The sequence below is a fragment of the Phascolarctos cinereus genome, unplaced genomic scaffold, assembly GCF_003287225.1.
Source record: "Phascolarctos cinereus isolate Bilbo 61053 unplaced genomic scaffold, phaCin_HiC Scaffold_5;HRSCAF=322, whole genome shotgun sequence".
Lineage (NCBI taxonomy): Eukaryota > Metazoa > Chordata > Mammalia > Diprotodontia > Phascolarctidae > Phascolarctos > Phascolarctos cinereus.
This window is the reverse complement of record NW_027555958.1, coordinates 270102095-270114400: the sequence shown is the minus strand read 5'-3', so window position 1 is coordinate 270114400 and position 12306 is coordinate 270102095. Positions and strand designations below refer to the sequence as shown.

At 36.2% G+C, this 12306-nt stretch overlaps 1 protein-coding gene across 5 annotated transcripts in view; it reads right to left on the bottom strand.

Annotated features, from left to right (window-relative positions):
• RPTOR (regulatory associated protein of MTOR complex 1) overlaps positions 1 to 12306 on the bottom strand; it is a 508936-nt gene that overhangs the window by 246817 nt on the left and 249813 nt on the right. For all 5 annotated transcript variants that reach the window (XM_078155853.1, XM_078155851.1, XM_078155852.1 and 2 more), the window contains exon 7: positions 4631 to 4690. In XM_078155853.1, the coding sequence (XP_078011979.1) occupies positions 4631 to 4690 (60 nt within the window). The remainder of the gene's footprint in view (positions 1 to 4630; positions 4691 to 12306) is intronic.

Sequence of the window (12306 nt, the reverse complement as noted above, 5' to 3'; positions counted from 1 at the left end):
TTTCTGATCCTAACTCTAGTAACTATGTTTGGCAAGAAGGTGAATGGAGAAGAAATCAGGAGGGCATACCTTGTACCATTATCCACTGGGTCATCCTTCTCTGTAAATGTTGTATTATGTTTAAGCTCTTTGAGGGAAGGGAATTCTCTACCTTCATATCTCAACTACCTAGTCCAAAACAGGCACCTGATAATTTTTGAAAAAAAATTTCAAATAAAGTGAATTGATGAAAACCGCTTTAGATTTTCTGCACAAAAAACCTCTGAGGCTCAGACTGATTACTGGGCTCAACTCAATTCTTTCTCTTAAGCAGTTTGGAGGGGAGGGGAAAAAGCACTTCTATAGCACTTACCATGTGCCAGGCACTGTGCTAAGTACTTTACAAATATTATCTCATTTAATCTTCACAACGATCCTTTGAGGTAGGTGCTATTATCTTGGTTTTACAGTTAAGGAAACTAAGAGAAACTAAGGTTAAGTATCGTGCCCACAGTCACACAGACTGATAAGTGTCTGAGGAAGGATTTGAACTCCGGTTTTTCTGACTCTAGGCCCAGAGCCCCATTCACTGACCTGCTTAACTATTGTTAACAAATACTATCTCATTTGATCCTCACAACTATGTGAGGTAGGTGCAATTATTACCTTCAGTTTATAGAGGCAGCTGGTTGCTTAGATGATGACATAATGATAAAATTATATTCTTCTCTCTATATACAGTCATCCTTGCTGATTTCAATATATTACTACTGCCTCAAATACTGTAACTCCACAAGTGATTCTCAAATCAATAGATCAGTCATAATATCTGTCCTGAATTCCAGTCCCACATTGTTGGGTGAACATCACCTATTACAGTACGTATCTATAGGTATCTTAAATTGAACGTCTCTCAGTTTGGACTAATAATCTTAGTCCCACAGCCAGTTCTTATTCCAAATTACATTATTTTTGTTGAAAGTACCACCATGCTCTAATTCATACAGTTATATAAGTTCAGCATATGACTTTGGACTCTTTCTCCTAGCTCATATTAAATTCTACCCCTAGAACATGGAACACTCATCTCCCTACTCATCTAGTCAATGATCCTAATTCAGGACCTCTTATGCTCTTGTCTAGATTACAGTCACGAGCTATTAATTACTCTTTACCAGTTATTTTCCTGCTTCTACTCTTTCCATTTGCCTATAAATTCTCAATACAGCTTTTTAACCATAATTATTTCATATTATTTCTCTTTCACAAATTCTCACATTGAGGGCAGAACCACTATGGCAGAGTAAAAGCAGTGACTTGCTTGGGCTCTCCCCCCAAACCCCTCCAAATAAGTGTAAAAAATGGCTCTAAACAAATTCTAAAGCAGCAGAACCCACAAAAAGACAGAGTGAAACAAATTTCCAACCTGGATGGTTGATCAAAAAGGTATGTTGCACTGGGCTGGGAGAGGAACCCAGTTTGGCATGGGTGCACAGGCATCAGTGAACCTGGAGCAGGCCTCAGAGGATTGAATTGCTGGCAGCTGTGACAGTTTCCAGACTTCTCAACCCATGAATGCCAAAGACAAATTAGAAAGCCATTAAGAAATGTCTGTGTTTGCAATGAGAGAGAAACTCAGTCCCAGCCGCGTGGCCCCAGGGTGGTGGCTGCTTCCTGAGCTTCTGGAACACAGACTGAGGGGTCTGAGAATTTAGTGGCTAATCAGAGGGAGACTGTAGGGATCTTTTGGCTGGTGCAGGATTGTCTTGCTTTGCCCATGCTTAGATCTGGGTCACAGTTCTGGGTGGCGGTCTTGGGGCAAGGAAGAGCGCTAGCATGGTAGAGCTTGTAGTGGTGGTGAAGAGGAAATCCTCCTCACTGTTTCAAGACAAAGAAGAGTTTTGGTGGTCACTCACCGACCAGAGCACAGGCCAGGAAAGGAGTAAACATCTGGCCCTTGACCATAGCATCTTGGAAGAACTGAAAATTTACAGGTCCCTAGAAGTATCTCTGAAAACAGCTGCACAAAACTCCCAAAGCTACATTCTCCACACTGGAAGCAGACCCCTACCTTAACAAAGAGTTTATAACTCAAGTAACTGGCTAGGATCATGAGCAAGCAGCGCAAAAGGAGTCAGACCATAGAATCTCACTTTGGTGACAAAGAAGATCAAAACGTAAAACCAGAAGAAGACAACAACGTCAAAGCTCCTACATCCAAAGCCTCCAAGAAAAATATGAATTGATCCCAGGCCATGGAAGAGCTCAAAAAGGATTTTGAGAAGCAAGTAAGAGAAGTAGAGGAAAAACTGAGAGTGATACAAGAAAATCATGAAAGACAAGTCAACAGCTTGCTAAAGGAGACCCAGAAAAATACTGAAGAAAATAATACTTTAAAAAATAGCCTAACCCAAATGGCAAAAGAGGTCCAAAAAGCCAATGAGGAGAAGAATGCCTTCAAAAGCAAAACTGGCCAAATGGAAAAGGAAGTCCAAAAGCTTACTGAAGAAAATACTTCCTTAAAAATTAGAATGTAGCACTTGGAAACTAGTGACTTTATAAGAAATCAAGATACTGTAAAACAAATCCAAAAGAATGAAAAAATAGAAGAGAATGTGAAATATCCCATTGGAAAAACAACTGACCTGGAAAATAGATCCAGGAGAAAGAATTTAAAAATTATTGGACTATCTGAAAACCATTATCAAAAAAAGAGCGTACACATCATATTTCAAGAAATTATCAAGGAAAACTGCCCTGATATTTTAGAACCAGAGGGCAAAATAGAAATTGAAAGAATCCACCAATCACCTCCTGAAAGAGATCCCCAAAGGAAAACTCTTAGGAATAAACACCAAATCAGGATAACACAAGATTTAGCAGCTTCTACATTAAGGGACCGCAGGTCTTAGAATATAATATTCCAGAGGGCAAAGGAGATAGGATTACAAGAATCACCTACCCAACAAAACTAAGCATAATCCTTCAGGGGAAAAACAGACATTCAGTGAAACAGAGGACTTTCAAGCCTTCTTGATGAAAAGATAAGAGATGAATAGAAAAATTTGACTTTCAGATACAAGACTCAAGAGAAACATGAAGAGGTTAAATATCCCCAGTCTCTTTGACTCTTCCATGACCAAGATTCAAGTTTAAGCTCTGCTGTTTACAAACTGTGTGAATTTAAGGAAGTCTCTTCACCTGGACCTCAGTATGAGATCATAAGACCACAGATATGGAGCTGAAAGGAAGCTCCAAGGCCAATGGGGGATTTACAAGTAGGTGACACAGTGGATAAACCACAGATCTTGGAGCCTAGAAGGCCTGAGTTAGAATCTGGCTTCAGATACTCATTAGTCACGTGACTCAAGTCATTTGACCCCTCTCAACCTTAGTTTCCTCCTCATAAAATGGTTATAATTATAGTACCTACCTCCCAGGGTTGTTGTAAGGATCAATTGATTTAATAGTTAAAGCACTTTGAAAAACATAAATGCTATTATTATTATTGTTGTTGTTGTTGTTATAGATAAGGTTACTGGGACCTGGGGAAGTTGACTCACTTTCACAAGGTCACATAGATAAATATTGAGTATCAGCGGTAAAATTTTAAGCCAGGTCCCCTAGGGCAAGGATTTTTAATTTGGGGTCCATGAACTTTTTTTTTTTTAACATTGGTTTCCTCTGGATCTAAGACATCTCCAAAAGTCTTATGCTGGAAAATGCCATCCACATCCAGAGAAAGAACTATGGAGTTTGAGTGCAGATCAAAACATACTATTTGTTCTTTTTTTTTCTTTTGTTTTGTTTCTTCTTTATTGTGGTTCCTCCTATTGATTTTTATTCTTCTTTACAACATGACTAATGTGACAATACATTTAGTAGGAATGTATATGTACAGCCTATATCAGATTGCATGCTTTCTTGGGGAAGGGGGCATAAAGAGAAAGGAGAGAAAGAAAATTTAAACTCAAAAGCTTATGGAAGTGAATATTAAAACTAAAAATAAATTAATAAAAAAAGAAGATAACAATATTTAATATCTCAAAAAAAACCCTCTCATATTGTTATTTTCATGTCAAAGGAAGCAGAAAATGTCTATCAGTACAGAGATCTTCATGTTAGAAAAAGAGACAGAAATAGATTTTTTCCATTGCCTTAATTTTTAGTTTGAAAAAGGTTAAACAGGATTCAGAAGTTGTGTTCTGCAGTGGATGGAAGGCTGGCCTCAAGAGCCAGGAAAATTTGAGTTAAGTTTCTCTGACATAGGCTAGCTACATGACATGGGGCAATGCAATGAATTTGTGAGGGCTCCAGCTAACTACCTAAGGATATAAGTGGCAGAGAATCAGTTGACTTGGACTGGTAAATAGAGTTCCCTTATCTGAAAGTATTGTATATTAATGAAACCATAGGCCTAGGCCCAATCCCTTCTCTTCATCCTAAATTATTCTGACAGTAATCATTGGTACTTCACAAAAATTGGCCTTAATAATAGTAAAAAGAACAGGAGAGTACAGGCAGATGAAGGAGAAACAACCCTACATCAGCAGAAAAAAAATTCCTACAAATTAAATATGAAACAATAGGAAATAACTTCCCATTTGTTTTGAAAATCAAAGTTAATTGAGTATATTAAAATCTGGCTTACTTCTCTATCAAATCCAGTGTGACTCCAGGCACAAGACTGACACACTTCTGCATGCAAAACCTGTGGAAGAGAAAAGAAAACAAAATCACAATACCTGAATACTAAGCTTGGAGAAAGCAATAGTATGGTGGAAAAAATAACGAATTAGGGGTATTTGCAATTAACTATTCAGATATAATACAGTGGAAAAATGATTGTAGAGTTGGGAAAACCTGGGTTGAAATAAACAACAAGCATATATTAAATGCCTACTATATAACCAGTTCAAATCCTGTCTCAGCTACTGGGTCAATTGACAATGGGAAAGATAGTTTAGGCTTTTAGTGAAAACTGCACAAGTATGAAAAAACTTTTTTTTTCAAGAATGCCTTTCACATCAGTCAAGTAACATGTCTGCACTTCTGCCTCCAATTTCTTCCCATCTTTCTCCCTCCTTTTCCACAAAAAAGGACTGTTTAACAAAATGATAAGCAATTCTCTTTATCTAGCTAGTTTTAGGTTCATATCAAACTTTTGACTGGCTAAGTGTCCAGCTGGTAAGTATTTCAATATAAAGAGAAGGAGCACAGAATTTGCAGTCACATATTGTAGAGTTACTGGAGAGAAACACCAAGATATCAAACGTGTGTGTGTGTGTGTGTGTGTGTGTGTGTGTGTGTGTGTGTACTTGTGTGAAACAATGTGGGCAGTTTGAATTCCTCTTAAGAAATGTAGAAACAAAAGATATGAATAAAATATATTTAAAATGAGAGTGAAAAAAAGGTGCAATCTGAGTGTTGAGGGAAGGAGAGACTGAATGAATATAAGGGACTCATAAAAAGGAAAAGGGAAGTTACGTATGCGAATAGACAAAAAATGTGAACTCAAATTATATCTTACTAATGTTCATAAAATCACAGAATTGAGAACTAAAAGTGACTTATTAGCTACTGCCAAAAGCTTCCATCAGTAAATATTAAACACATTTCTTAATATGTAGCTTGTGCATTGTGTCCTAAGCTAAGAAGTATTATTTCTTCTAGGGCCACCAACCAACAGAATAACATGAAAATGAGGGCCAAAACATAAATAAAAGTCAATTAGTTCTCTTCCTTTGTGTAGAGAAGTATTAACAATTCAATCACCAGTTTTCAAAATTAAGAACACAAAACATTATGTGATTCAATAAAGGGACAGGTATTCACAAAGAAAAGATACACAGTTGTAAGTGATAAGAGAGGACAGAGGGAGGGAGAGGGGTAAAGACAGAAGAGACAGGAAAAGGTTCATAGATTTCTGAGCTTTGTTAAAGTAACTCTTACAGAATCAGAAGTCTCACTAATTGACTTCATCAGATATTCATGGATTCAATTAGTAGTACCTCAACGCAGATGACTCTATATAACCATTTCTAGTTTCTCTCCTGAGCCTCTGTCCTCAACCACCAATATGCTGAATTGCATGTTCTATATGTAAGCATAAGATCACAGATCTATAGAGGATGTCAGAACAGATCAAACCCAGCTTCTACAAATTAGAAGAAAGGCTGTGACTTTCTGAGGTCACATAGGTAGCAACAGAGATGGAATTTGAACTTCCAAGTTCAAATGACTTTCAAGTTAAACATTTTCTTTATTCCAATAGGCTGCTTATGAAATGCATTCATGTTTTCTCCCAAATCTACCACTGATCTGAACTTCTCTATCAATGGTGAGAGAATCAATACCTTTTTTCTTTTTTGGTGAGAGCACCATTTTCAATTGGAAATCATGGTGTTGTTTTTCATGATGCCTCTCTCTCATGCACAACTCACATATCCAGATAGTTTCCAAATTTTGTCATTTCTTTCTTTACATCTTCCACATGTGTGCCCTCCTCTATGCTCCCACTGCCTCTCTACTAGTTGCAACAGGATCCTATTCAGTCTTCCCATACCAGGTGACTCTCCACTCTAATCCATCCCATACAGAACTGCTAAAATAATTTTCCAATGTACAAGTCTGCTCATGTCTTTCCTCCACTCCCTCAATAAACTCTAGTGACTCTTTATTTGATCCATAAGCCCAAATACCATTGTTTTTTCAAAACCCAGCCCTTTTCCATTTTTTTAATAGTTCTTACAAATTTCTCCCCTACAATCCAGCCATATGGGCTTATTTTGATTCTGTATCCACAAATGATCTGTCTCCTATCACCAAGTCATACCACCAACTGCACAAACTATAGTACCTCTCTATTACCCTAGGTTCAAATATAAACTCTTTAATTTGGCATTTAAAGCTCTTCACAACCAGGCTCCAACCTACATTTTCATACACACACACACATATACTGTGGTCTAGTAAACTGGTTTTGCTATTCCCCATATATGAATTATGAACTCAGATGAATTTAGATGCGGCGTCAGTTTAATATCAGTATTGGCACAATGTTTATGATTTTATGCATAATATAATCACCCTGTTAAGCATTAAAATAGGCAAGGAGGTATAAGCATAAAACAGAAGAATATTATAAAATTGGTTTTATATGGAAAGAGTTTATGCACTAGGCAGTCAACTTCCCTGAGAAAATGAGTACTGAACTCTGTGAACTGTTTTCTGATGCAAGAGAAGGGGAGTATGTGCAAGTTACAAAGGGCAGATAGCACCCAGACTTGTACTGGATGCAGAGTTTGATTTAACTCATACTCTTGATAATGTGATTTTATATTTTCTGTTTTGTCTTACAACAGGAATAGAATTCCAGCTTTTTAAATAATCACTGGGTACATAGTAAATTTTGTTCCAGCATTTGTACCAGGTGTCTTTCTTCTATATAACAAATTGTTTGTTTTTGCTTTCTTACCCATTATGTTTTTTATTTGTTTTATTGCACTATTTAATCAATTCACATTTAGAGTTATGATTGTTAGGCTTGTCACGTCTTCCATTTTTTCTTTTTGGCCTATTTCCTTTAAATCAATATTTTATCCCTGTGATACATTTTTGCTTACACTACTTTGACAGTAGTCTATTCCCACAGGTTCCTCCACTACCATTTGGCCATTGACTAGGGAATGGCTAAACAAATATGTGACCGTAATACAATAATAATATTGTTTTTTAGGAAATGGTAAGCAATGATGAATGCAATGATGTAAAGATGGAGGTCAGAGAGAATCACTGTATTCAGTTTACATTGAAAACTGAATTAAAAGCACATCATCTGGGGTTTACAGCAGATGGTATCTTCCTAATCTACATATTTTAAGTAGCTGCACTTTTCAAAGCACAGAAGTTAAGTTTTCTTCAGGAGCCTCTAGGCCAGAAACAAGGACAAGGCACAAGTTAAGTTTAGGCATCTTCAATCAACAGAAATGAGCTTCATCATACCTGGATGATCATCAAAGCTATCTGCTATCTGCTTTAATAACTAAACAGAAAAAGTAGCTATATTGGCTTTCATGTGAACAGAATTGGGACTACGAGGCCTATAAAGAGAGGATGAGTCAAATCCAGCAAACTGAGGGTCAGATAGGTTAAGTGATATCCCAATGGTCACACTGTTAGGAAATGTCTAAGGTAGAATTTGAACTCTGGTCTTGCTGACTCTAAGGCCAGCATTCTATCCACCACTGGAAATAATTTAAGGTGGAAGACCTATTTAAACAAATTTTAACTGCTGAATTTTCCCACCATGTTTGTAAAGGCACAAGAAATCTAATTTTAAAATGAAGTTTCTTTCTTTTCTTACTTTGGACCATGCTGGTGATCACTAATGTCTCTGAGATTGCCTCAGTGTGATAGCACTGAATTGTAATAAGCCCAAAGGAATCAGTAAAGAAACCAGTGCCATGAACTGAAAAGTTATTTCCACACACACACAAGAAAAATCATAATGAATACCAACAAAAGAAGAAATACAAACAAACAAAAACAGTGAACTTCTACTGAGCTTCATCAAATACTGACTTTGTATTTTTTCTCTGCATCACAAGACCTATTTAGATCAAAGGCTTTATTGTATATTCAAAACCTCTGCTCATCCATGGCAACCTCAAACTCTCCAGCTTCTAAACAAAATCAAAATATAAAACAGTTTAACAAAGCCCAAATAGCTTGGGATATGATTGCATTATAGTTTGGCAAAGATCCAAACTCTTCAATGAAGATGAATTTGCAGGGAGGACGACCAATCAGCTGAAAAAAGGGGGATGTACCCCAAATAAAATGTCTATCTAAAACTCTGGAAATAGTATATATTTGTAACCCACCTAAAGGTTCTTTCCTCCCCAATGTCACTATGACATGGTGTTTCCATTTTCCACATTGTAGTATTGCTGAACACTGGCAAAAGCTACAAGCCCTTGGGACTTTGTTATATGGTTCTATAGATGGAAGACAGTGCCAAATAGTTGACTTGGAATAAATTCCAACAAATGCATCTGTTTACTTTACACAAGGCAGCCGGGGCCTCATCTATCCTTGTCTCAGTTGCTGGATGGTGTCCTGACATACATACAGAAAAGCTAGATTTATAAAAATGTATTTAGTATTTAAAATTTTTAAGGTGCCAACCATTTTAGTTCACATCCTTTGGCATAGTCACTATAGCCACACAGGTTTCCTCTTGCATCATGGAATAATGGAATGAATGGCGCACTCGGGAAATCAAGAAATCTGGATACAAATTCTGCCTAAGACAACGAGCCACTTAACTTCTCAGAGAATCTGATTAGTCAGCTATTGAAATAGAAAGATACTACTTCCATTACCTACCTCACAGGACTGTTGGGGGGAAAAAGCAGAATAGAAACTTAAAATAACTATACAAATGTGAACTGTTAATAAGCTAAAGAACTATTCCTGCCACAATAAATGGAGATTTCACGTTAATATCAGTATGAGTGTAACACATATCACCATGTTCATATAGGCTCAGAAACTCCATCTACAACACAACCTAATAAGGTGTTAGTCTAGCAAGTTCTAATATATATAATAAGGGCAAGAGGAAGATGCAGCAACATTGACTTCCTTAACATTTACAATAAAAATGACCACTTTGACCCTTTCAAAAAGTACAAGCCAATGATGTACTTCTAGAGAAGCAATACTTTTACATGGTCCACTTTCAAGTATCATTTTAGAATCAGTCAGGCATCAAACTGATGTTACTGCAGAGATCTAAAATCACTTCATGTCTAGTGGCCTTGAGCCAAGTTCTCATTGTCCTTCCAAATGTAAGTTATAGAGGAAATCAGCTAATCCAAGTTCTTGCCTAGCTAAAAGGAATTTTAAATAGTACTGGAAGCCAAGATAAGCCCTGAAGTATCATAGTTCCTTCTGTAATCAAAAGATACAAACAAACAAAATCCTCCAGTGTACTTCACAGATTTTATTTGAATAATATAGAAATTAATTTCTCTTTCCTTTCTAGTCCACAGGGTTTATCCCTATAAAGAAATGTTCCTCTAAACTGGGAGGCTAGTTCAAAAGTTACCTTCATTATTGGATACTAAGATGCATTGTAGATTACCCAACCAGCACATAATTCAGATACTAAATTCTCCTACAGAAAAAAATTCTACACTTAATTCCATTTTAAAGGTTGGAGAATTCTTAACTCTACCAATGCATAAATGTACTTGACTTACTTCATGTGTAATTTATTATTAAAAGCACCTAGAGAAGGAACCTCAATAATTCCTTGTAAAACTGTCTCACAACCTTAAAACTTGAGATACTTTCCCCAGTTACTGATTCTAAATCCTTTCATTCAGTTAAGCTTATACACAGCAAGAGATAAGACTTGCCTGAGTTAGATATTTAGACTGTTAGACAAACGGGGTGCAACTGCAATAAACTACAAAAAATGACTCAGTCCTCTTTGAATTCTGGCTACCGAGGCCTAGAAACCAAAACTAATTAAAATATGTCCAATTCTATTCCTATAACCTCCACATTATTCCTTAGGTAATAGTCTACCCATCTGAACACCATAAAATATAAAATCAAGTAAAGAGGACTCCCTTACACATTTCAGATTTTTAAAAAAATGCAAAGGAGGGAGCTAAAAGTGAATTAAATAAATGTTATTGTAGGGACAGAGGGAGCAGAAATTAGATGAGAAAAGCTGTGCTATATAGGATGACTCTCTAGGAGGTAACAGGGGTAGGAATACATGAGAAAATTCAAGCAATGGAAAAACAAAAGATGTCAATAAAAAAAGCTTATTGTAAGAAGAAAGGGAACAGAACTTAACTAGAAATAGCTATGGATATAAACTAAAAGCAGGATCTTCAGAATTGTGCATATTATGACTTTATCTACTTATTTCTTATATTGTGTTCATTAATCTGTAAAGATAATTCACTACTGATGATCTCTATTAATTGATCACAATGGAGTAGAAAAAAATGATAAAAATTACTGCAAGGTATACTGCAAATAGGGTACAAGCCTTACTGTTCTGAAGATCAAATTGTTCCACTTGAATGAAATGTGAAATTTTTAAAATTATGTCTTAATATGTTATGACAAACCACTCCAGTATCTTTGCCAAGAAAACCCCAAATGGGGTCATACAAAGTCAGACACAACTGAAAATGACTGAACAATCACAACATACTTCTAACCAACTTGGAAGGATCACAGACTTAGCTTCCTGTGAGTTAAATATATTCCTTAGTGAAATAAATTGTTAAATCATGGAAGCATAAGATGCTCATCAACTGTTAGTCTGGTACCAATCAATCTAATAGAAGTGGATGAGCATAATCATAATTTTTAATGCTGCTGATTCAAGCAACTTCCTAGGAATTCTGTGAGGGAAACCTAGAGAATTTAAAGAAAAAAAAACCTGGTGAAAAGAACAAGATTTTGTTTGTATAACCACTGCCACATCAGGTCAGAACAAGTAAATTAATTCTGGATATTGTAAATGAAACTTCCCTGTTGTAAAATGTGATAAAAATCACCAGGAAGATTAAACTGACAATATATGAAACCAAACTATTTCGTACAATTTTTTGGAGCAGAGAGGATAAGTCCATTCACATTCAAAAAGTGAAGAATCACGCTTCTGTCATTTGAGACACTTCCTGCTCTATTCTGAACTAACATGCAGGTTTGGTACCATGCACCAAGAAATAAATACACTTCCTTCACTTACTAAGGAGCCACTTTTTCTGAATGCTTCCAAACTGCATTTTAGACATCATTCTGTGAATTTCTAGATACTCTTTGGTGCTGAGACACTCTCTTTCAAGACAAAGTAAAATTTTTAAAGGTTTCTGTTAAAGGCTGGGCCTGATTCTTGGAGAGAAACAGACTTGGACTTGGAGAGAAATGAGATTCTATGCAACTAAGAGTTAAGCAAAAGAGGTTTGCTTTGTCATGGAATGAGAAATTACATTCAAGATTGTGGAACTGATTGTTAGGCCCAGCTTTCCTGCCTCTATGTTGGTGATACTGGTATATTAGTCAGTTTTGAGGGAGAACAAGTCCTGTCTTTTGTACATAGTAAGATATATCAATGATATAAGCCTTAGTCTAAAGTCTCAATATCTTTTAAAGAAAAACTAGGCAATCTACATAGAAGATATGATTCTTAACTATGTCCCATATGCCTAAAGAAGGAGAGTTCTCTGACTCTCTTAATCTGATCAAAAGATAATCTTGATAAATATTTAAATAAATAAATGAAATTTATTA